This window comes from Mesocricetus auratus, unplaced genomic scaffold (genome assembly GCF_017639785.1).
Source record: "Mesocricetus auratus isolate SY011 unplaced genomic scaffold, BCM_Maur_2.0 Super-Scaffold_100026, whole genome shotgun sequence".
Taxonomy (NCBI): Eukaryota; Metazoa; Chordata; class Mammalia; order Rodentia; family Cricetidae; genus Mesocricetus; species Mesocricetus auratus.
In genome coordinates this window covers 28,463,613-28,490,271 of record NW_024429207.1, presented here as the reverse complement: position 1 = coordinate 28,490,271, position 26,659 = coordinate 28,463,613, and the positions used below count along the sequence as shown (strand labels likewise).

Sequence of the window (26,659 nt, the reverse complement as noted above, 5' to 3'; positions counted from 1 at the left end):
TAATAGCTCAAGAGGTTTATTGACTACACTACATGGTAAGCATGAAGAAGAAACAATCACTTAAAAACACCAAAACCCTTACATAGCAAAGGTTAAGAAATAAATTAGTACTCCTAGTGGGATATGCCAGGGTGGGAGGGGTGGCGGTATCATTCACTTCTATCCTTGGGCTCCCGGTAGCGCCACTGGATGTAATCAAAAATGTCCTGCTCGCTGTCCACTGGAAGGGGCTCCCCAGCAACTCCTGCAAGAGAGACCACCACAAACAAAAGGAGTTAGTCTGAGAAGTTAATTACTGCAGACTGCGAGCTATGCTGGCCCGTGTGACTCCAGGTGACTATCAATGGTGCAGGCGGACTCAGCATGAACAAGGTTCCATTTCCAGCACAGGGGAACAAGTTCCTACTTTCCTGCCTCCACTTTCTGACACAAGCCTGCATGCATGTTTTGTCACATGTTACCAGTGCTACAGAGTCTGGGTACCCCAACTGTGGCCAGGAAAGCCACCCTAGGTCATGATTTCCCTCTTTACTGGATCTCTTTCTATTGTACCCATCATAAAATATTCTTGAGTTTCTTTTGCATCTCAGACTGTGGTTCTTAGGCTAACAATAATGGCATCACTTAGAAGTTTACCAGAATTATGAACTCCTGAGTCAGGTGTGGTGGTACACGGCTAGGCCAGCCTGGGCTAGAGTGCTATATATTTAGATGCCTGAGTGACCATGAAAGCAGTGTCCACTAAATCCACGTTTAATGAAGACCCGTGAACTATATGCATGCTTAAATTAGAAAAGCAACGCTCCAATCTACATGATAGAAGTCCTCTTTATGAAACATTTAGAAAAAATGGTAAAACTTCATTCTCCCAGTTGACACTACTAGTAAACCTTACAGTAGATTGTGAAATGTTATAGAGATAGATCAATCCTGATTTTTATGAGACCATAGAAAGCCCTGTTATCTTTTTTTTTTAATTTTTATTTATTTATTTATTACATATACATCAGATTGAATTGTAGGTGGTTGTCAGCCACCATGTGGTTGCTGGGAATTGAACTCAAGATCTCTGGAAGAGCAGTCAGTGCTCTTAACCTCTGAGCCATCTCACCAGCCCCGAAAGCCCTGTTATCTTAAAACACCTTGTTTTTGAGAGTGGTTCATGGAGCCTAGGCTGCCCTCAGACTTGCTGAGTAGCCAAGGCTGGGATTACAGGCACAGTGGCACGCTTACAACCCCAGGGAAACACCTATGGAAAGCACTCTCTCTAGCTGGAAGACGATAGATAGCTGAAACAGTCACAGATACTCACCAGTGACCCCCAAGGGGCGGATGGTGTACTCATTGATTGTGAAGCCCTTTTCCAGAGCGTGAGCTCTCATGTTCTTATTAAAGATGTCGCTCCCAGTGAAGTAGAGAACACCACAGTAATACTGATCTTTCGGGATCAACCTTAGGGGGAAAAAATTAACCACATATTTCAAGTTTAGCAAAGGTTTTCTAATATCAGTAAAATCAGAATACCTAAAGAATACCTAAAGACTTCATGGTCTTATAACCTAAGAAAAACAGGTTGTTAAGTTGATATTCAGTGGTCATCCTGTCATCTAGACTTGCAACTAGTCACTATGCTGCTACAAGCTACTTTTGCTAAAAGTGACTGCTCATAAGGCAACTAAAAGTAGGAAAGCCTTGGTCTTATGCTTTCTGCTTTACTCTCACTATTGTCCCTACCCTTCCCCTAACCTCCTGAGTCACTTGGGGTTCCAGAATGGGGGGGCCCTCAAATAGATAGATCATCCTTCTGACAGGGGCAATTACTTGTGAGGCTGAGGCTGCACTCGGGAGCAGAAATGACCATCCCTCGAGAACCACATGGACAGTGCTGGATCCAGAACTGCTTACTGTCCACACTTCACCTCCCTCAGTCCCTGCTCTATTTCTTCCCCTTTTAGACCTAAAGCTCAAGCCAGGGCCCAGAAAATGGAGCCGGGGATGTCAGCAGCTTGCATCTATCTGTCTTTCCCAGTGACATTTGAGGACAGGCAGCGAGTGCAGGTTGCGGGGCCCGGGCTTTTACCTCCAAACTGCAACTACACACCCAGGAAGTAAGAAAGGTGTGCATAAATAAAAAGTAGCATCTACTTATTACAGTGTGGGAGACCACTTCAGCCATGGCCGGTGTTCTTCTGAGGGGCAAATCTGGAGAAACTGACATCTGGGGATATTCCCATTCTGTACACAGTTCAGCCAACACTGTACTTTGTAGGAATTTATCATGCCTTACTAAAAGGAGGCTCTACATACGTATATCACCTGAAGTAGAGGAATGAAGAGTTCAACAAACACAATCTGAATCATACCTGATATCAATTCTTCTGTGTGGGTATTCCTTTTCATCATTTTTACTGGGAAGCTGGCAAACACCCTACATGGATATTTTAAAGACTGTTTAGAGAGCTTAAATTTAAGGCTTATTTTTCATCAAACGTTAAGAGGCACGCAGCAGTCCTAGAACTTTGAGCACTTTTATCACACTGGCATCTCTGAACTCTGTCAGAAGACCAAGCTGCGTCCTGTGCAGACACTGCGCTGCTCTCAGCTCTGTGAGACAGTGGCTTTCAGACCCCTTGCCCTGGGTGACTCCATGTCACGAGCCGCATCTGGTTCCATTCTGAGCACAAATGCAGAGGAAGCACAACACCGAGAGACCACTCGCCCGCCCAGCACTGCCCATGAGGGACAGACCAATCCTACTCCTATAGGTGAAAAGTGGTATTCACAAACCTACTGAGGAAGACTGGAAACATCTGGGTACATGGATTATTAAAACTATGCTAGGGAAACCAGCCTGAAATGTAAATCATCAACCTGAAGCCCCTATTTTAAAAGGGTCATTCAACACTGTTAAGTCCATGGTCTCAATTGACTTGTCACCATTGGGCATGTGTCAAAGGATGAGCAGGCAGGGCACGCCTAACTATCTTCACGGCTTATTGTGACAGTCCCATTGTTTTCCATGTGTTCACCTGCCCATCCCTCCAGACCTAGTCCTGGGCCTGGCCTTGGGGGTCCTGGTGACTGTGAGGTTCCGCCTGACCCCATGACTACTCAGTTCTGTATGCTTCCAGCAACAATCCAGCCAGCTTTGTAAGCAATTTATTTAACCAGCTGGGGAATGGGAACTGTGTGGTAAACCACAGCCGGTGAGAAGCCTCTATGTAGTTTGTAAACATCACTATCATTCAGTGAATTTCCACATTGTAGAAAGACAGGTTTCTCATACAGTGTGCACATGAGAGGGTGTACGACCTTTATCTTCTCACTGTATTCATAACTAACGAATCACACGGAGAGCAAACAAGGATTCCGCTTCTAGGATTTGACCTTTGCATGTTCTAAACTAGAGATTAGTCAAGGAAAGCACCAAGCATGAAAGACGAATACCAGAACAAACAGGAAAAAGCAACCTCGATAAAATAAAGATTATGCACAAAGCAAACAAATTGAGAAAACTGCTGGCAATATTCACGGACAACAGAAGATATCTGACTCAAGAAGCAGGCAGAATATTACAGATAAAGAACATTCAAGAAAAGTTCAAATAGGATATAAAAGAAGAGCTCAGAGAAAGACACAAAACAAAGACAACAAAAATTAAGACAAGATTATTGGACTATCTTTCTTCTCTACACTTGGGTTTTCACTATACTTTTACAGGTTTGTTTTTTTAAAGATTTATTTCCATTTTTAACTATGTACATGTGGGAAGGGCCTCAGATCTGGTGATTACTCGTAGATGGTAGTTTTGAGCTAGGGCTATAGACTTGACAAAGGTAATGCAGAGTCATTGGGACATAAGAAACCAGTAAAATGGGGATTTATTTGATTATTAAAAACCCTCTTGGGGCTGGAGAGATGGCTCAGAGGTTAAGAACACTTCTTCCAGAGGTCCTGAGTTCAATTCCCAGCAACCACATGGTGGCTCACAACCATCTGTAATGAGATCTGGTGCCCTCTTCTGGCCTGCAGGCATATTTGCAGACAGGATACTATACATAATAAAGTCTTTAAAAAAATAAATAAAAACAAAAATAAAGTTAAAAGAAAAACCCTCTTATTATATCAAGTAAAATGTGATGTAATCTGTGCCTTCTTACCATCTCTGTAAATGTGGATGTATGTGTATAATTGAGTGCAGGTGTCTACAGAGCCCAGAGGTGATGGACCACCTGGAGCTGCATGTTCTTAAGTGCTGAGCCATCTCTCCAGCCCCAAACCACATATTTCCAATTACAAGTGCCTACTGTCATATTCTAAGAACAATACACAGACCTAATGTACAAGCTCATGTGTCACTAAAACCCATGCTATCTCACTCAGCAAAACAGAGACGTCTGATCTAAGAAGGATATTTTCTTTAGCTGTTCTTCTAGATGGAAGGTAAATGAAACACGCTCATCTTGATAATGTGAAACATACTTTCCCTGGCATCAACAAGTTCTGTCTCAACTTGACTTCAAGTGGACCAGTCATGGTTGTTTCCAGCTGGAATTATCAAGAGGCACTCAGTCGCAGCCAAGGATGCCTGGACTCACAGGCTTGGTGTCTGTCATCACTGCTTTGTTCTTTTCCTCAAGGCTAGGTTTACTTTTTGATGTGCTAATGTTAAAGTGTTCCTCTGTGTTACTGTAAAAATTCTTAGACTGCACAGATTTTTGTTTCATGCTGAATGTCTAGAATAAACCCTTTCAAGTCCTCAGAGCAGTCAAGATATCTTGTATTGTCATTTGAATGAAAGTAACCTTATAAAAAGTTGAGACATCTAAATACAGAGGAAATGATTGTTGTTTCCAAGTATTATATTTATATAGAGAACAGTTCAACAATCTAAAGGCTGTGGTTTTGTAAAATAACCTGTGAGGCTGGAGGGATGGATGGCTCAGCAGCTGAGAGCATTTGCTGCTCTTCCAGGAACATCCAGCTTTTGTCCCCAGCACCCACTGTCTGTAACTCCAGTTCCAGGAGCCTGACACCCTCTTCTGACCTCCACAAGCACAAGTACACACGTGGTGCAAATGCATACATGCAGGCAAAGCACTTACACATATTAAAAAAATAAAATCTTGAATAAAAGAAATAATCTAGAATATGCTGATTTGCATAGGATTTAATTACTACTATCTTTTTTTTTTTTGGTTTTTCGAGACAGGGTTTCTCTGTTGCTTTGAAGGCTGTCCTTGGAACTCACTCTTGTAGACCAGGCTGGTCTCAAACTCAAAGAGATCCGATTGCCTCTGCCTCCAGAGTGCTGGGATTAAAGGTGTGTGTCACCACTGCCCAGCTGATTACTACTATCTTAGACAACTGTGGTTTTTGCTTTTTGTTGAGACAAGGTCTTATAGTATAGCCTGGATTGTTGTACTACTGTTGTAAGGAAACACCAAACCAAAAGCAACTTAGGAAGAAAGGGTTTCTTTCTTCTTACAGCTCTCAGCTCATTTTCTGTTGCTGAGGAAAGTCAAGAAAAGAGCTGAAGCAGAGCTTACAGAGAACCAATGTTTACTGCCTTGCTCACCCTGCTTTCTTATTTAACTCAAGCCCACCAGCCCAGGGGTGGCATTATGCAGTGAGCAAGGCCCTCCCACATCAACCATTAACCAAGAAAATGCCTACAGTCTTACCTACAGACAAGTCTTATGGAAGCATTTTCTCAATTAAGATTCTGTTTTCTCTGTGAGTTCAAGGTCTACACAGCAAGCTTCAGGAAAGCCAGGACTAGAGACCCTGTCTGCCCACCCCCATCTCTCTTCTCAGATATGTCTAGGTTAATGGCAAGGAGACAAAAACCTACCTAGGCTGGCCACAAACTGGCAATTCTCCTGTTTTAGTTTTTCTACTGCTGGGATTATAGGCATGAACCACTGTGGTAATTAATCTCAATAGTCAACTTGATGACATCTCAAATCACTTGGGAAGACAGGGCTCTGGGAATGACTGTGGAAGAGTATCTTCATTAGGTGGGAAGACCTGTCCACTGTGGGTAGCACCATTCCCTGGGCTTAGGTTCTGAACCATAGAAAAAGGAAAGTGAGCTGAGTGTAAGTATTCATTGTTCTATTTCCTGAGTGCGGCTGTAACATGAACAGCTGCCTCAAGTTCCTGTGGCCAGGACTTCCTAACTCTCCTGGAATAATATGATCAAAATATATGACACAAATACATCATAGCATCTTACACACATGCAAAAAAATGTTATAATAAAACTCACTATTGTAGTTCATATATGCAAAAGGAAGAAAGAAAGAAAGAAAGAAAGAAAGAAAGAAAGAAAGAAAGAAAGAAAGAAAGGAAGAAAGAAAGAAAAAGCTAATGGATCTTTGAGACAATACAGTAGGCAAAATGACTGTGATACAAGCACCAGGACCTGGGTTTGATCCTAGTACCATGGCAGGGGAAGTACACCCCTATAACCTCAGCACTAGGGAGGCAGAGGTAAGAGGACCCATGGATTTGCTAATCCAGCAGTCAGTCTATACCAGCCTGAGTCCAGAGTCAGCAAGAGGCCCTGTCTCAGAAAATAAGCTTAAGTCGATTGAGGAAGGCACCCAAAGGAAGGCCTTTGACCTCTACACCCACCCTACACCCGCTGAGAACATATAAACCCATATACCCTATCCCTGGTTCACTAACTCTGAATACTGCTGTACCTAGTTATCTGTCACAGAAATTCATAGAGGAAGAGACAAAAGCCACAGAAACATCAGAAAATGCTCTGGCCTATAATGACAGTCTGTAACTTTCATAAAAAATTCTTAATCAGCACATGTTCTTAGGACTGGATGCTTGTTTCTTTTCCAAAAAGAAATTGTTTCCCATACAATGTATACGATCATATTCTTTCCCCTCCTCCAGCTCCTTCCAGATTCTCCCCACCTCCGTACTCACCAATTTCATTTTTTCTCAAAGAAAAAAAAAAAAGAAAAAAGGAAAAACAAAGGAAAATCAAAACAGACCAAAAAGAAAAAAAAATGTCAGTAAGACTAAAATATTGAAACAAAATACACAATACAAAATACAAAAAACAACAATAACCAAAGCCATGAGGTCCATTTGGTGTTGGCCAACTATCCCTGAGACTGGGGTCTGTCCCGCAGTGAGTCGATGTGCCCAGTGCCGTCCCACTGGAGAGAACTGACTTTTCCCTTCCCAGGAAAAGCTTCTCACTAGGGGCAGGACTTTGTGTCTGTCCACTTCTCCTTCTCCGTGCTGGGATTTTGCATGGCTTGAAACTGTGCAGGTATTGTGTGTGCTGTCACTCTCTGTGAGCTCATATATCTGTCAGTCCTATCATATCTGGAAGACACTGTTTTAAGTGTTTCTTAATGTAAATTATATGCACCCTCATTCTGGGTGAAACTCAAACTAAAGACTTAGAAAATGTTCTTCATGCAAACCCTATTTCTAATTATTTTATACTACTTTATCTCGTGTGTGTGTGTGTGTGTGTGTGTGTGTAAGCCAGAGGAGAACTTCTAGGAGTTGGTTCTCCTTACACCTTTATGTGGATTCCAGGAATCAAACTCAACTCATAGACTTTCCTAGCAAACATCTGTATCTGCTGAGCTATGTGACTGGCCCCCAAACCCTATTTTCAATACCATCTCACATGTGTGTTTACTTGTGGACACAAAGTAGATCCTTAAATTCTGACACATTCGGGATCTTTGTCTTCAAATAGTCATTAGTTAATTGACAAGCACATTTTAATATATTTCTCAAAGTTCTTTAGAAAATACTGTGACTAAAGCAATACATGGTCATAGTCCATTAAGATCACTACAGTTAATGACACGATTGTGTTGTGGCTAAATATACACAGCTTAAAAGTTCTTAGGCACTGGGTACTTTATATACTGTGCAGTCATCACCCATGTCTTCAAGTGTTTTAATTTTTATCCTACCTAAACTGTAACTAAACAATGCTTCCTCATTTCCCCTCTCCTAGGCTCTGGAAACCACCACTCTATAATGATGTATTTTGTCTTTCTCAGTCATTAACTTGTACTTCAGCTCACAACCCCGTCAAATCTAAGTGTCAAAGCTCTTATGAAGTTTAGAATGTTCATGCTCAAAAAGAATGCTTTCATTTTAGTCATGTGACATGTGAAAAGTGCAGCATGGAGAAAAGAGACCACATGAAGTAAACAAAATAAAGGTAAGCCAATGAAAGAAAAGCAAGAATTTTGGACCTGGATTTCCATTAGCATTCCTGTTTTCTTATTCAGAGAGATAAATTTGTTTTTAATATATTTGCCATATACCTTGCTTTTTGTTTTTTGCTTTTTGCAATAAGGTTTCACACTGTAGCCTGCTGTGGCCTGGAATTCACTATGTAGCCTAGGCAGGACTTGAACTCATGGCAGTTAACAACTCAAACCAAAGTACACAGAATTCTGACAGTTCAGCATAGTGGATCTTAGAAATACCTCTACAAGTGTCCCTTCTATCTGCTCCTTGTACATGGTTCCTCTCCAGTGTGTCCTACGATAAACCTGGATTCCCTTTCTCCCTCCACTGCTGTAACAGATTACCACACCCTGTAGCTATCTGTAATGGTGACAGAAAGCTACAAGTCACAGCTGAGTTTGAACACTTACCATGAATTTTGTCTCGCCCTTTGACAGAGTGTCTGTAATGAAATGGACTTTCTGTAACTGTTCCACAACGCGATGTAACAACTTCGGCTGCATAATCACCATCAAGAAATAAAAAAAGATTAGCGTTACAACAAGAAAACTTTCTTTGGTGTTGGAGAGTGAACCCAGGGCCTTAGTCTCTGCCACTGAGCTATGTCCCCTAAACTCCTGTTTCTTTTTTCCTTTCTTTCTTTGAGAAGGTCTATCAAGGCTGTGTTAGAAACATGTAGACCAGCAGTGGTGGTGGTGCATGCCTTTAATCCCAGCACTTGGGAGGCAGAGGCAGGTGGATCTCTGTGAGTTCAAGGCCATCCTGGTCTACAGATTGAGGTCCAGGACATCCAGAGATACACAGAAAAACCCTGCCACAAAAAAAAAAAAAAAAAAGACAGAAATGTGTAGACCACGATAACCTGCTATTGTACCATCATACACTGCTAGGGATTCAGACCCTTCTAAATGCTACAAATTCAAATACTCTACCTACTGAGTTACTGTTTCTTTCAAAAAGAAAATTCTTATTTGGAGTTAGAAAGATGGCTCAGTGGTTAAGAACACTTGCTGTTCCTCCAGAGGACCCCAGTTCAATTTCTACATTCATATCGGGTGACTCACAACTGTCTGTAACTGCAGTTCTAGGGGATCCAACACCTTTGGTCCTGAGGGCACCTGTGTACATATGTGTACATTTCTATACAGACACACATAATTACAGACATAAGGCTTCAAAATTTGTGTGTGTGTACCAACATGTGTATGGAACAGCACTTTCATTCTGTGGGGGTCTCTTGGTTCCACTCAGTACTTTTCAGGAAAGCTGGCCTGCAACATTCCACTGATGGTTCTGTCTCTACTTCTTACCTTGTCATGGAGTGCTGGGATTACAGGTGCATACCAGCCACCACACATGACTTTCAAAGTGGGCTCTACCCATTCAACTCAGGCTGTCAGGCTAAGTCATCTTCCCAGGCACCTGTTTCATATGTCGAGTATATTTTCCTTCTAGTTGAAAACTCACCAAATTGAACTGTTTTTCTTTTTTTCTTTTCCTTCTTTCTTTTGGAGACAAGATCTTGCTACATAACCCTGATGGCCAGGGACTCACTTTGCAGAGCAGGCTAACATTGAACTCATGATGAACCTCTTGCCTCTACTTCCAAATGCTGGAATTATAAGCACATATCACCATGCCTGACCATCAAATGCAATGGATCTTTTTTTTCTTAGAAACCACTTATGCTTTCAACGAGAATAAACAAACATAATTTGTTTTCACAAAATCAAAGAATTAGCTCTATTTTTAAAAAGCATAATATTCTAAAATTTATACATTTTCCAGTAAGTAAAGTTTCACAATGAGCTTATTTGCATTTATTTATTGTGTATGTGTATACGCACATGCCATTGAACACACGTGGTGGTCAGAGAACAAGTTGGGAGAATCTGTTTTCTCCCCCCAACCATGTGGGTCCCAGGGACTGAACTCATGTAGTCAGGCTTGGAGGCAAGCACTTTTACCTGCTGAGCCATATCTCTGGCCCTACTGTAACAGAAAAGAATTCTTTTAATGAAAAATATATTTTATGTTAAGTATTTCTGAAATTGATAGTAAATAATTCTGAAAACATTTTCTTAATTTCATCTCTTTCAAATATAAGGATAGGCTCAAGAAACTATGCATCTTTCTTTATACCTCACTTTGCCTCTCACAGAACTCAATCAGTCTAAGAGACAATCAGTAGACACCATGTATCCACTGAGAAGGGCAGGGTTCCTCCTACTGCAGGAAAATGCTCTGGTCTTAGACCAGGCAGAAAGCTGCCAAGCGCAGAGACGGGCACAAATTTTGCACTATAGGACCAGGAGCTCAAAGGTGTCCACATGTCAAGAGTGGGATCTCGGCCCAGTGCCTACTTGTCATTTAGAAGCTCTTTCAGATTAGTTTTTCAGACTTCTTCACTTTACATGGCATGGAGAGCACTAGCAGATTCTACTCCCAATGATTCATTCCTTCATTTACTCATTTATGTTTAATCTGCAATAATAGTTTGCAGATATATAAGTATATATAAAATACTTTATAAAAATTAAAATAAACTTAAGGGTTAGGGTTATAGCTTAGTGGTAAAGCTCTTGCTTAGCATGAACAAGGCCCCAAGTTCAATCCCCAGCACCATAAACGAACATGGTGAAAATATCAGGAAATGATACTCCCTCCTTTGTAAGATGGATCACATCTGATTATGCATTGTGAGGTACCTGCTTGTTTGACTCTGACGTGAAGTTTGGGTGGGTTAGAAGAACATCCATGTCTCCGCTGGACTCTGCACCTGTGATAACAAAGAACACATACCAAGTCAGAATGAAATAGAAGACACACAGGGGTCTTACTTCTGACAGAACTTTCTACTACACTGTAACTCCTAACTACTCAGGTATGGCAGAAACGGAATGTGTGATAAGCAATAGATTTACATATTCCTGTCCATGAACAAGCAGACTTAACTAATACTATGTTTGCTATGTATACGAAGCGGCACAAATTACTTTTGTTTGTTTGTTTTTGGTTTTTAGAGACAGGTACCACTACCACCCATTGAATTACCTCTTTTTAATCCACATTTGTCGCATACACTAGGCAACTTTACCATCAAGCCATGATTAATAAGATTACGAAGTGTTACCTCGTCTGAAGCTGCCACAGACTGTAGCGATGTACTCAGAATCCACTCTTTTGACTTCACTAAGGACAATATCCTAATGGGAGAACAGTTAAGTGAGTAATCCAAACATGACGGGCCGCCTCGTGCTGACGGAGAGCACAAATGACACTCACTTGCATCTGCAGCATCTCTTCACGAGGAATTCTTTTCTCAAAGTCCTCAAAATACCTAAAAAGACAGACCAAGCAGAGAGAACTGTCTACCATATCAAGCATAGAAGCAGATCGTACTCAGAAGCCAAGACTAGAATTCACTGAGAAGACAGGACAGCCAGGGCAGGTGTGGAGACTCAGTTCTCAACTGCATCCTTTGTAAATTTCAGACTGCATATTCACACAACAGGAGTAAAGAACCCAGGCTAAGAGCGCAACTCAGTGGGCAGACTTTTTGCCTAGTGAACACAAAGCCCCGGGTTCCATTCCCAGGCCTGCATGAACCGGGCGTGGTGGCACATGCCCACAATTACAGCACTGAGGAGGCAGCCATCCTTCTCTGGCTTCAAGCAAGTTCAAGGCCAGTTCAGGATACACAAGATTCAGTCCAAACAAACAACCAAAACCACAGCAAGTACATATAAATTGTTGCTGCATGATTCCAAAGTAGACCGCTCTCTACTTTGAAAGGTTAAGAGTTAAAGGTCAAAGCACTAAAAACTGCAAAAGCAGAAACGAGGCTCTGATATGCTACACCCTAGATGCTAAAGAACCTATGTGTAGTTTTATTTTATTTCCTTTCTAAATAACAGTAACACACAGCATCAAAAAGCTAGAAGGAATTTTGAATGTTTACAACATGAAAATGACAAATGTTGAGGATATGGGTATGTTTACCCTGATGTAAAACATTATACAATGTATACGTGTAATAAAATATGGTACCCTAGACATAAGTGCAATTTTTGTTTTTAACCCCATAAATATGTGCGATTTAGTTTTTATGGATCAGATCTCAGGTCTCCATGCTTTAAAGGAAAGTTTCCTGATTAAAAGTTAGAGAATGAAAGGAATCCCCCAAAGAAAGTGGGGGAAAAAAAACTATAGATAATAAAATATATGAACACAAGCACAGACTTTACAAGACTACAACAAATTAGCATTTTTGAATAGAAAAATGGTTGTATTTAGCTAAGTCTAAAGGTTATGGTGTGTGAAAGAATGTCTATACACAAATTTGTAACAACTGTTGAAAATCCAGGCTATGAACTTGAGTAAGGAGAGGTATGTGTGAAGGAGGGGGAGAGAAAAGGGAAAATGTTGTTAATATTATAATGATACTATAATGATATTATAATCTCAACAAGTAAAAGGTGCCTCTGAAAGCTTTTCCGTCTTAAGTATCAGAACTGGCTCTCTTACTTCAGCCCGATTCGCTGATGATGGTTCAATTTGTCTTCATTTTTCCTGAGATCTGAATAGAAGAGAAAGTTGAGGTGTTTAATTTAAATACAGTTTAGAAAAGATATTAAACCTAATTACCTTTCCTACAAAGAACTACTCTGAAGAAAAAGATACTGAAATGATTTTCAAAACATGATGGAAAAACCCACAGATACTGAGAACTAGTAAAAACCACTTTCCAAATCAATGTTGCAAACAGATGATTTTAAGATCATTTTTATGTAATACATCAAAATTTCAATTAGAAGTTCATGAAAGAGTACACAAAACAACCAGAAATTACAGGCAATCTTGCTAGCTATAGTTAGAGCACTGTAAACAGATCCAACGTTGCTTACTATACTGTTTATAGCAGCAATAGTAACCACAGCTTCTTAATGTTTTATAACTGACTACATTGTTGTTTTGATACCGAGTTTCACTATGTAGTCCTGGCTGTCCTTGAACTCAGAGATCAGCCTGTCTTTGCCTTTCCAAGAGCTAGGTTTAGTAGCGTGCACCATCATGTCCGGACTACACTCAATCTTCTTAAACGTGTTACCTCTCTTGTTCAGTTAGTATTGAGATGAATTTGTAAAGGCACTGTGCTAAAACTCCTAATGGAGAGAAAGGTATTATCTTTATCTTTTAATCTGTTAAAGTTGTAGTATTAATGTGTCTTTCTAGGCATGAATGCGGTAGCAATTGTCTTGTTAAAGAAAAAGCAATACAATTAAGCTTCACATATAATATATTTAATCACTAGTATACTCAGAGATACATAAGTTCCCTCTGAAGAAATGGAGAATATGCATATCTATGATGCATGCACATATACTACCTCCCAGGGAAAACACTATCAAATATATCTGAAATGAAATGGAAAGGATTACAAGTCTGTTACACAGTCACCATTATACTACATATCTGAATTATGAAATATAAAAACTAGGAGATTCTAGACATTACCCCGTGAATAACTTTGTCAAACTCACAAGTTCTTGTCCTTTTGACCAATCATCTCACTGGTGGATAAACTGTATCTTCCCTCCTGAGACACACAGGCAGTTTATTTCCTGGCTATCTGGCTCAAAAATAATATTACTGACATAAAGTACCCCCACAAGTATAAGTTGCCATCTTCAAGTGCTTACTACTCATCAAACACCCTGAGTGCTTTATGTATGTTATGATATCAAATCCCATGAGTCAGAAATACATATCACCTGGCACAGAAACTGAAGAACTAAGCTAATCCACTACAGTGATGTACTGGAAGTGGCATTCAAATCTCGATCAGTTTCCAAAACCTGTCCACCTAACCTATCTGGGTAGCTTCGAAGTAGCCAAACCCATAAATATTTCATCCTATGCTAAGGGTGGCTGAGTAAACACCCCACAAGTACGTGCTAATGAATCCCTACATCCTCTTGGGAAAGTATGAGGAGATAAGTTACATTTAAGGATGCTTACCTTAAGCTAAGGAAGATATGCTAAATTGTTTGGTTTAGGTTCTAATTTCCCCCCATCGTTTTGAAGAAAACATTCCTCCAACAGCATTGTACATCTCTAAAAGAAATGTTCTCAACATATACAATCTAGCTTTTAGCATAAGACTTCACTGTCTAAGCACTGAAGAAACAAAAACAATTTAGACCTAAATTTTTCAAATAATCGCTACTTGGTTGTCTTTAAGTTGAGAAGTCTGTCATGCGCTGTTGAGCCTAATTTTCAAAGCGGGGTTGACCATCCTGCCCCCCATTTCAGACCCAAGCATATGCACCTCAAAGTGTCCTTCAAGGCCTTCTCAACTGTGACAAGGGGCAAAGCAGCCCAAAAGTAAGAACATTGTCCTGATTATCAACCAGAAGGCAGAGTGTTGCTAACTGAGGTCACTGTTTATCCCTGATATAAAAGTGTCTGCAGTGGGAGAAAGAGTTGGAGGTTTAGCCATGGGAAGCTCATCCATGAAGAAAAAGCTCACCCAGGAATTCCAACAGAGGCTTCATCTTCTCCAGTCACATTCCACAGATATTGTGAGCACCTAATTTGATGATGTCATCTCCTTGCCATATTTGACCCTTTACTCAGAAGACCCCTAGAGGGCACACTGTTTTCCTTAGGACTCTACTGGGGATGCCACCTGATGCCTTAAAGAGGCTTCCCTAGTTGATTTGGGTTACATGTACTGAGTGCTCAGTTGGATGACATTTTGTTATTTATCTGCTATTTATTGTTTTATGTGACTTGCTATTACATATGCTGATCCAAAGCACAAATATGACTTTATAGCTCATTCTCCATCCAGCTCTTATAGCACAAAGCAACTTCCTGCTGGTTGAAAATCTAGAAATATTTAAGACAAGGTAGATCTCACCCTAGCTCTGCTCTCTACTGTGCAGTGACTTATTGAGGATGGGATTTTCAAGATGACCTTGTTAGAGATTTCCCTTGGACTTAGTGGCTCATGTGGTACTTACCTTCTAATGTCTTAATTCCTTCATCTACAAACTTCCTTGCAGCAGATGGACTACAACAACAAAACAACCATCTCAGTGTCAGGTGAAACTCAAGGTCTTTGTGATAATCAACTATGTCTTTTGTTGTCAGGTACAGAGCTCATTATTAAGCTAACAAGCTTACATGCAGCTAAATGCTGCATGGTTACTTTATTAATGTCCATTTTACACAAAAAAGTTTTGGATCTTGAGTCAATTGGTGATCAACCATGAGCTTGAACATAAAAAGACACCTAAGCAGCTAGTTGCCACAATGCTCATGCACAGACATGTGTGCACTTGGACACTCATTAACTCAGTTGAGACTTACTGAGGGCTATTATGTGCCACACAGACTGCTGGAAACACTACACAATAAGACAAATAGCAGCCCTGGCATTTACCCACTTATACGCCAGTAGGTAGAGAAAGAGAGTAGATATGAATATAAACGAGAAAAAGTCAGGTAGATGAATATGGTGTGACACGAGAGAGCAGCTGCATCTCACTTTGGACTGGATAGCAAGTACAGACCTCTGAGATGCTGAACTAACACACGAATGATGAAAAGCCAGCTGTCTGGGAGACCAAAATGAAAACCATTTCAGGTAGAAAAACAATTCATGAGCCTCAGGTAAGATGAGCTTGGTGTGTTCATTCGTACAGTCTAATGACACAGGGTGATACGAAATACCAGCAAGTGGCACACAGGGTCACATGCTAGAGCACTCCACTAGCCATGCTGGTGAGGTTGGGTCTTCCTCTGAGCACAGTGAATAGCTATCAAAACCGAGGAAAAGCCAGTCACAAACCTGTTTTAGGTTTATAGATTACCACCACGATTCCTGGGCTCAACAATGAAGTGATGTGTTATGGTAAACAATTTAGCTGGCAGTGGCAATAGGAATAATCCCTATATTTCCCAACCCTCTTACACTGTGTCAACTTTCAGTATTATTAAGTAAGAGCAGAGAATAGGAGGGACACACACACACACACACACACACACACACACATACACACACACACACAGAGTATGATGGTCTGATAAAGTAAGAGAACAGGAGGGTTACACACATGCACACACACAAACACACGCAGCATGATGGTCTGGTAAAGTAAGAGAACCTATAAAGTTGAAGAAGGATAAAGTACCACAGACCTAATATTTCAATGTTAACCTTTCATGTATCCAGTGTTCAAAGAGCTTCCTTTGTTGCTAGCCCCAAATTAATATTAAGATAAAAGTTTGTTAGCCCACATTTTTAAAATGGCTGAGTTCTTGCTCCAAGGTCACACAGTGCTGTAAAGAAATACTCAAGATAAACACGCAGCAGACATAGTCTACAATAAAAAGACATGAAAGCATGCTGAAGTTTGGAGGGGAAGAAAGCACTGTCTGGGAGTCAGGCAGGTTCAGGAAGGACACCACCTGCCTCAGATGGGCTAACACAGAGCAGCAGCTAGAGGACCAGCTGCAGAGTCCTACGCTATACAAGGATGAACTAGAGACACTGAAGGCACGAAGGTAGGTGGAGAAGAGCAATTTTTCAAAGGCAACAGCATGTATTTAACTTGGTTGACATGATAATAAGATTAATCTACAGCACTGACTGCTTAGGAAAGAGTTCTCACCCAATGCCAGTAACTCGAGTCAGGAAATTGATGGACGAACTCGTATCATCCTGACGAATCTTTAAGGAAAAATAAAATCTATTAAAGACTTAGGAATGCTTTGTGAACTGAGATTATCTTATTGATAATACACCAGTATGCTAAAATAAAGCAAGAAATTATTTGCATTTGCAGGAAACACATGTGACCTGCATAGCTAGCTATTCTGCTTTGCTCACTAACTACTCAGGTCACAAGTGTTTTCTGCAACATATGGGATTCTTGGTTTTGTTTTTATACATATGTTATAGAATAGTAAGATCTAGCTAATTACAAAATTGCATTACCTTTTGTAGTGTGAACATTTAATACCCACTGTCCTTTCAATTGTCTACAACTTTTAAAAGATCTGTTTCAGCTGGGCAGTGGTGGTATATGTCTTTAATGCCAGCAGAGGCAGGTGGATCTCTGTGAGTTCAAGACCAGCCGGGTCTACAGGGTAAGATCCAGGACAGGCTCCAAAGCTACACAGAGAAACCAAAAAACAAAACAAAACAAAGTAAAACAAACAAACAAACAAAACAAAAGGTCTGCTCACAAAAGACCAGAAATTATATTATTAAAGCAAACAAATTAAAAAATGCTCAAGAGAGTTCAGACACAGACTGAATGAATGAAGGATAATGCTTCTTTTTTCTTCATCAAAACACATCACTTTGAATGGTACAATGAGAGGCAACTCTGCCAGACGCTAACAGTCTCTCAAGGCCACATACAGTAAGCAGGAGAAGAGGGTCTTTTCTTTTTGAGACAGTCTTACTCTGCTGCTCAAACTCATCAGGTCAAGAGACCTCCTTGCCTCAGTCAGCCCACACAGCTGGAGCCACAGGTGTGCTCCATCCGTCCTGCCAACTGAGTGTTACAGAACAGGGTGCTTAACACCACGAGTGCAATCGTGTTTGCTTCTGGGTCTCACTACGACGAGCGAGTCACATCAATTATTCCACTCTGCGCCACAGGGGAGGACACTGTACTCAAACAAGGAGTCAAGTTAAAACGCTACCTTTTCAAGTTTACGTAATTTTCCAGTCGCCAAGAACTCATCAATCTTTTCAGCAATTTTTGTTCCAACTCCCGGCTATACAGAAAATTAAAAATAAAGAAGTCATTTAAATATTATGTTTACAAATCACTAAAAGATAAACACTGAGGAGTAAGAAGCAAGGGGTTATTGGACAAGTTTTGAAACAAAAGGTACAGAAAACGGAGCCCCGGGAAGAAACTCCCAAGAATAAAATGCTTAAAAGACAGAGAAAAAGTAGAAAATAAATTTAAACGACTCTTGTTTACGTAAGATTAACTTCTGAAGGCTGGAAGTGTGGGTCAGTGGAAAGGTGGTTGCCTGGCGCATGAGAGGCCCTGGATGTGCTCCCATTACCCCCCCCCCACACACACACAGTTACTTTTACTATGGGAAGCTGAGAAAACAGAGCTGGCAAGATGGCTCTGTGAGTAAGGGCACCTGTGGCCAAGTGTCATGACCTGAGTTTAACCCCTGGAACCCACCAGAAGGGAACTGATTCCTGCACGTTGTCCTCTGACCCCCACACATGCGTGTACTCACACACACCCCAACTAAGTAAATGTAAACCATTTTTAACTAAAAAAGGGAAATGTGAAAATAATGTTACACACAGAATTAAGATCGCTTATTAATCTTATTGCCCCGAAAATTAAATGGAAAAAAAATCACCTGTACTCCCTTCCTCTAACATTTGCTTGTATTATTTTACGAAGGATCCCTTAGAACAGGATTGTCCATGGTGCCATTATGTTAATGGACTAACATGTAGCCACAAAAACAAAAACAAAAAAAACCCCCCAAAAACAAAAAAAACCCTGCAGCACTTACTGGTAAAATAAATTTGTTTTAAGTGCTAAGAAAAAGAAGATACAGTGGGGCTAGCGAGATGGTTCAACAGCTAAGAGCATTTATTGCTTCTGCAGAAGACCGGCTTCAGTCCAGCACCTAGAGTGGCTCGCAACTGTAACTAGTCAAATTCTAGTGACTCCTGTCTTTTTCTGGCCTCTAGAATGTGTGCATAAACCCACATAACAATATACATATACACAGAGCAAAATTTCATTTTTAATTAAAAAAATCAAAAGAGCTGGATGGTGGTGGTGGTGCATACCTTCAATCCCAGCACTCAGGAGGCAGAGGCAGACCAATCTCTGAGTTTATAGCCAGCCTGATCTACAAAGAGTTTCATGACAGCCAGGGCTACAGAGAAACCCTATCTTGAAAATCCACCAACAAAAAAGAAAATCCACTATTAAAACACAGAACACCTAGTCTCACGTCAGAGTTTCTGATTTGCTATGTTACAGGTAAGTAGAAAGAAGATCAATCTGCACCTCTACGTTGCCATACAGTACTGACGCTGCTAGTCTAGACACCCCACAGCAAAAACCACTACCAGATGGGCACATCCAACAAGGTCTTGCTATTATTACACTAGCCACATGCCAATTTAATTGTAATTAAGATTTTATGTTCTTCAGCTATGGTAACCCACATTTCAAGAATTCAATAGTTAGAAGAGGCTCGTGGTTGCCATACTAGATAGCATTCATCTCAAATGTAAACCATAAAAGAATAAACAACCTGTCTCTTTACTGCATTTTCCCCAGTGCTTATACTTGGCATATACTTGCTCAAGGTTACCAACTAATGAATTTTTGTTACTTATTAGCTCTATTTGGTCTTAGGACAAAATCTTTGAAGTGAAAATCCTGGGTCAAAATATACATATTTCATGGAGTCACCTTTAATTCCAACTCTCCCAAGGATGAAGCAGGGGATCTTTGTGAGTTCCAGGCCAGCCAAGGATACATAATGGCATTATGTCTCAAAAAGGGGGGAAAAAGATATACACAGTCTGTCAAATGATGCATCGGAAAGAATACTTCCTTAAGCAGTAAATATTTCTGCTCACATGTCATATTATACTTGATAATTAGTCAGGCACTGCACAGCATCTTGTCTCAATCTAACTTTACTAATGAAGCGTCATGTTTACTGCTCCTCTTATTTATCTGTGAGAGTGTAAGCACATAGCCACAGTGTGCATGTGGAGGTCAGAGGATAAATTGTTAGTCATTTCTTTCCTTCTACTATGTAGTCCCAAGGACTGAATTCAAGCTCAGCAGGTTTGGCAGCAAGTAAGTGCCTTAATCTACTGACTCATCTGCCCAGCCCTGTTTAAACCTTCACTATGCACAATAATTGAACATAACTCAGTTTCTTGCTTTCTCTACCCCCCCCCCCAAGTCAGGGCTCACTATAGAGCTCGGGCTGACCTGGGACACGCTATGTAGACCAAATTGGTCTTGAATTCATAAAGATTAGCCTGCCTCTGTGTCTGTGTGCTGACACCAAAGGCATGTGCCAAAATGTCTGGCCCTACATTCACCTTTTTACGTTCTGCTTTTATTTGATAATTTATAAAAGCCTCAAAAGCTACTGAGTACATATTTAACTTCCGAAAGGCTTACTCAGGCTTCTCATTTTCTAAATTAGGTAATAAAAACGTAAATGTTTATAGACAATGATGCAACAGTTTTACTCAGTAACATACTGGCCACAAGCAGTTCGGACCCTGGCTATTTCTATACCTAACATAACAGAATAAAAGGCAAACAGCTCACTTTGAAAATTTCAGATTTCTAGAATTATTCAGAAGCATTTACAGGAATCAGACAGCAGATAGGTCTGAGAATCCTAAATAATCATAAAAAGAATAATATTTTTAATGTTAAGTTCAGTCATGAAAGTTTTAGATTCTTTTTATTGCTTTGGAGGCCATATTCAGATTGGGATTACCTATATCAGGTTTTCAAGACTCATTAAAAAAAAATCAGTGAGTTAGCCGGGCAGTGGGGGCATTCGCCTTTAATCCCCGCACTCAGGAGGCAGAGGCAGGCGGATCTCTGTGAGCTCAAGACCATCCTGGTATATAAGAGATAGTTCTAGGACAGCCTCCAAAGCCACAGAGAAACCCTGACTCGAAAAACCAAAACAAAAAACAAAAAACAAAATTTAAGTGGGCTATTTGCAATAATGCCCTAAAAAGGATTGTCAGCGGTGATAAAAGGACAAAATGGAAATAGGAATGACTTTTTAGACTTATGTCAAGACAGAAACATAGAGCAAGAATTAAAGTCTAGTGCATAGAGCATAGAGCAAGAATTATAACTTGGTGGCTTACTATTTAGGAAAGATCTGCTGACACTGAACACAACACAGCTTACAGCACACAGGATTTAAAAGCCACACACTGAGGCATGTTTATTGAGTAACAAACCCAAGGTTAAGATGTGACACATGGTAATGTGAAGCTTCTCATTCAGTTACGGAAGAGTGAGTACCAGACTTACACTAATGTCACCACTTTGAACAATGGAGTTATAAGGAAAGATATGGTTCATAGTCTCAAGGCTCTTCTTATGAGAAAGTCAAGGACAGCCAAACAGCGGTATTTAAAGTCCAGAGGACTTTTGTGAAACACAAATAGGAACAATGGGAAGAAGCAACACTCTTGGTACCTGGACCTAATTAAAGGTCATGTCAGATATGGTCCTTAAATGTGAGGAACTTCAGCTCACTTACTAAGGTTTGGATGAGAAAGAGCATCTATAGGCAGATGCCCAGGACACTCTGCAGGGGATCACAAATCACTGAGATGTGACCCTCTAGAAAACATGACACTTGTGGCATAGTGGGTTTCAAGGAAACAGTGCTACTATAATATAACCTGCTGACTGGCTGGGAAGAGCTCTCTGGAGAATTCCTACATCTAGGGAACACAGGGTGGCTGTGGTATCACTCTAACTAGACTGACAGCATCCCCTGTGACCATGGCCTTCTAAAGGACTCACAGTCAAGTTCAGCTTCAGTTTGTGAATGAGTGCATGGATGTACGGCAAAGTACCGAAAGGAAACAGACTGCATAAGTTCTCCCTTCCAAATAAAAGTATGTGAGCTTGGAAAGTACTAATATTATTCTAAGAAATCAGAAGCAGTGAAATTGATCTGTGGGGGTCAAAGGTGCTTTGGAGAGGTGAGTTCATTTAATAGAAACATATCAAATGTTTACACCCATGAACTCTTCGACTACATGCTCATTAAGCTTACCAGTTTCTTAGCTTCTTCTCCACTCTTGATTTTGTGTGGATATTTTGCTATAACAGATGCTGCTTTTCTATAAAAAAAAAAGGGGGGGGAGCCATTAAAATCCAGCAAACAGTTTTTTTTTCTTAACTGAAATATACATACAAGTACCCACATTAATTGATCACTGAATGTTCAGACACTTGGAAAGAGTATGATTGGAAACTGGTGAAAAAGAGATCTGGGGAAGAAGATGGAGGTTATACGTGGGCTCAAAAATACGGACTGCCACTCACCAAGGCTGACCTGGCTACAGCTGCTCCTGACTGCCAGGTCTGCCAACAGCAGAAACCAGCACTGAGTCCCAGATACAGCACCATTTCCTGGTGTGATCTGCCAGAGACCTGGTGGCAGGGTGACCACTTCCTCCATGGAAAGGACAACAGTTTGTCTTTGCCGGAGTAGATAGTTATTCTGTTTATGGATTTGCCTTTCCTGCACGCAATGCTTCTGCTAAAACCATCATCTGTGGGCTTACAGAATGCCTTATCCAACATTACAGTATTCAACACAGCACTGCTTCTGACCACGGAACTCACTCCACAGCAGAGAAGTGCAACAGTGGCCCACATTCATGGGATCCACTGGTCTTACCATGTTCCCTACCTCCCTGAAGCAGCTGGCCTGAGAGAAAGACAGAATGGCCTTTGGAAGACAGGACCAGTTAGATGGCAGCAGCCTGGAGGGCTGGGGCAGAGTCCTCCAGAAGGTGGCAGATGCTTTGAATCAGCATCCAACACACGCAGCACAGTTTCAGAAAATATCTTCAACAAGTGCTGTTGGGAAAACTGGATGTCCACAAGCACTAGAGTGAAAACCCATTCCAAATGGACCAAAGACCTAAACCTGAAATCCAAACCTACAACTTCTAGAAGAAAACATAGGCAGTACCCTCCATGATATAGGTGTAGGAAGGGAATTTCTGAGTAAGACTCCATTTGACCGAGAAATGAGGCCAAAAACTGACAAGTGGGACTTCATAAAACTAAACAGCACAGCTAAAGAAACAATCAACCAGGTGAAGAGGAAGTCCACAGGGTGGGAGAGAATCTTTGCCAGCCACACATCTGACAGAGGTTTAATATGAAGAACTCAAAAAGCAAACAACAACAACAACAATAATAATAAAGTCCAACCTGATGAACAACAATAACAAAGCCAAACCATTGAGTTATTCAAAAAATGGGCCAGAGATCTGAACAGAGAGCTCAAAAGAGATAAAAATGTCTAATATGTCAAAAATTTTCATCATCGCTAGCAATTAAGGAAATGCAAATCAAAACTTTGAAATTTCATCTTAACCCAGTCAGAATGGCAAAAGTCAACAAAACAACCAACAACAAATGCTGGAGGGAGTGTGGAGAGAAGGGAACCCTGAGTCTCTGTGGGTGGACTTGCAAACTGGTGCAGCTACTCAGGGAATTAGTCTGGAAACTTCTCAAAAGGCTAAAAAGAAATTTACCGTATGACGCAGCTAGACCACTCTTTGGCATCTGCCCAAAGGACTGACATCCTACTCCACAGACACTTGCTCAGCCATGTTAATTGCTGCTCTACTCACAATAGACAGGAAATGCAAACAGCTAAACGTCCCTCAGTCAACAAATGGAGAGGGAAAATGTAGACACAATTCAGCTGTAAAAAAATTGGCTGTGATGGCGCACACCTTTAATTCTAGCACTTGGGAGGCAGATGCAGGAGGATCTCTGTGAGTTCCAGTACAGCCAGAGGTACATAGAGACACCCTGCCTAAAACAACAACAAAAAAGCAACAACATGAAACAATGGATGTAACTAGAAAAGGTCGTATCAAGTAAGCCAGACCCAGAAGATAAACGCTGTGTGTCCGCTGTGTGTCCTTTCCCTTGGGAGGCTCCTCATGCCACATCTTCAGATGTGAGCACCTACCTTGGAGTAACTGCAGAAACTGGGTAGGAGAGGGGCTTTGGGGAGCAGTAGAGAGGAATAGCGAGGGTCAAGTGATGACGGGGAAGGGTGAACTAACAGAGTGGATGTCAGAAAGTGTCAGGAGGAATCCTATTATTAACCGTCTTCCTAAAAAACCTCTATAAACGTAAGTCTATGTATAAATATACACACATAGCTTAAAATCTGGGCAGACAATGCTCCCTCTAAGAACCAAAGAACACCTAACAACAACAAAAAAAAAACCTACAACCAATCAAAATGCAACATTATGGAGCCAAGTCCTAATGGATTCTTCTACAAAATAACTCCCAAACCTAAGGCTCGGGGAACCCTGCAGAAGAGGAAATGGAAAGGTTGTGAGAGCTGGAAGATCGGGGAGCTGACTACGAGATTGTGTTGCCTAATATCAGGAGCCACACTCATAAAGTCTCACTAATGCGACTGCCTAAACATGAGCTGAACTAGGCCAAAAAGACACCCCAAAGCGGCCAGGACCTCAACCCTGCAGGAGACTAAGGGAGAAACAGTCTTCCCCGGAGGAGAGCACACCAGCTGGTTAGCCAGGACCAAATAGTCAGCCCGAAAACACACGTGCAAGTAACACTATACAGACTGAGAAGATTATATTTTTGTATTTAGGAATATATATATGTAGATACAAATGTGTACATAAAAATAAAAAAATGAGGCCATGAATTTGAAAGAGATAAGGAGGGTACATACGGAAGGGATTGGAGGGGAAAAAGGGAAAGGGGAAATGATGTAATTATATTCTCAATAATAATAATAATAATGATGATGATAATGACTCCAGATGAGGAAATTCTGGCATGAACAGACTACCAAAGAACAATTATTGTAAGGAGGAAAGAACTATCTTGGGAAAATGAGGATGGTTTGCTCTTATTTTTAAATGCTGAGGGCTTTGGGCACGTCTATAAGGCTAAGTATCTGAAGTAGGTGACTGTGGGAATAATGGCTAGGAAAAAGTGCCTGCTGAGGTTTGTGGTGATGGCCAATGGGTTTTCCCGGAAGGTGATAGGATCAGCTATAGTTGAAACAGAACCACGTCTATTCTTTTTTGTTTGGCTGGTTGTTTCTCTGTGTAGCCCTGGCTGTCCTGGAACTCTCTCTAGAGACCAAGACGGCCTCTAACTCAGAAATCATCTGCTGCTGCCTCCCGAGTGCTGGCCACCTCTATTTCATCATACAGATCCCATCTACTGTGGTTCATTACGTTTTAAAGTCACACGGTATTTTCAGTCACTCATGACAATGGTGGGAATATGTGTATCCACCACGTCTATTTTTCAGTCACAACTGTAAGCTCACCTGAATTAAGTCTATAAGTCTCAGCCAAAATTCTGTATCTGTTAAATAAAGTGCCACTCGGTTTTTGCCTTTTTAAAAACCTCTTTCAGATCGTGCAAACCACCCCGGGACACCCGCCCTCCATCCCTGCTGAATGACTACACCAAACCAGGATGTCCTGGGGTGCGAGCCAGCAACGAACCTGTACGCGTTGTACTTGTGGATTGCCTGGCTCACGTTCTTCTCGAAGTTGGCGAGTTCTGAAAGGACAACAAAGAGTGAACGAGCAGGCAGCGGGGGACTGCGGTCCCGGGAAGGGGGTGTGGGTGGGTTCTTGCCGGGACGGACGCAGCCGGCACGGACGCTGCGGCTGCGACCAGGGCGGACAGCAGCGAGGCCCGGCTGAGGAGAGGCGCCGGAGGGCGGCCCGGGACTCACCCACGAGCATGTCGGTGATGCCGCCGTTGAGCGTCTCCTGCGGCGCCTTGCGTTTGCTCATGGCGCCGGGGACCCGTACCTGGGAGCTGCCGGTGGGACAATGGCGGCCCTGACAGCGCGCAGCGCGATGACGTCACGCGCCAGGCGACGGGGCGGGGAGGGGCTTTGACGTCGCGGGGCTTAGCAGGGTATCCACCGGCGGCCGTGGGAGCCGGAGGTCTGAATTATCCTTTAGTGGGTTAACCTGAGATCACATCTGCTCGCCTGGTCAGAGAACAATCCGATTTAGAGCGTGAGATGCCGTCGGCGGTGGCGGCTGGCTGCTGTAGGCATTAGTTGTGGATCGCATGGCCTGTACTTTCTGTTTGGAGTGCCAGCGCCAGGTCCGCTGGCTGTCAGGATCCAAGAGCGGCTCTGTGCTCTTGGGCACCGGGTGAAACAGGGAAGGAAATACGCCCACCAAAACTTTTTAAGCGTGCCTGTCCAACCAACGGCTAGAGATGTGTACTGTTTTTTTTTTTTATATATCCATGCCTTTTGTGGGAGAGGCTAAAGTTATGAAAAGACCACAAGAAAGAAGTGTTTGACCCAGCTGATCGACAATGGCGCCCTCATACCATATGGCTTATATGTCAAAACCTTACGTCATGCTTGAGTTGAAATATAGCGCCTGCGCTATTTATAAGTCTATCTCATGGGGTTCATATTAACTTCAATTGCAGCAACTGATTGAGCATAAAGTTAAATTGTTATTATGATACATACCGGTGTAGGTAAATCTGAAGAGTATGAAAGAAGAAAGGAAATTAAAATCAATGGTAGTTTGCCATCCAATTTA

The 26,659-nt window shown here is 41.5% G+C and overlaps 1 protein-coding gene across 1 annotated transcript; it reads right to left on the bottom strand.

Annotated features, from left to right (window-relative positions):
* On the bottom strand, nucleotides 1-25,972 carry Polb (DNA polymerase beta). The gene is made up of 14 exons (XM_005066536.4): nucleotides 25,822-25,972; nucleotides 25,586-25,643; nucleotides 22,108-22,174; nucleotides 17,974-18,048; nucleotides 16,932-16,990; nucleotides 15,279-15,328; nucleotides 12,778-12,829; nucleotides 11,536-11,590; nucleotides 11,384-11,456; nucleotides 10,959-11,029; nucleotides 8,661-8,747; nucleotides 2,364-2,428; nucleotides 1,313-1,452; nucleotides 1-244 (listed from the first exon to the last, which is right to left on the bottom strand). The coding sequence occupies exons 1-14, from the start codon at nucleotides 25,880-25,882 to the stop codon at nucleotides 150-152; spliced, it is 1,008 nt and encodes a 335-aa protein (XP_005066593.1). The 5' UTR covers nucleotides 25,883-25,972; the 3' UTR covers nucleotides 1-149.
* Nucleotides 25,973-26,659: the final 687 nt, after the last annotated feature.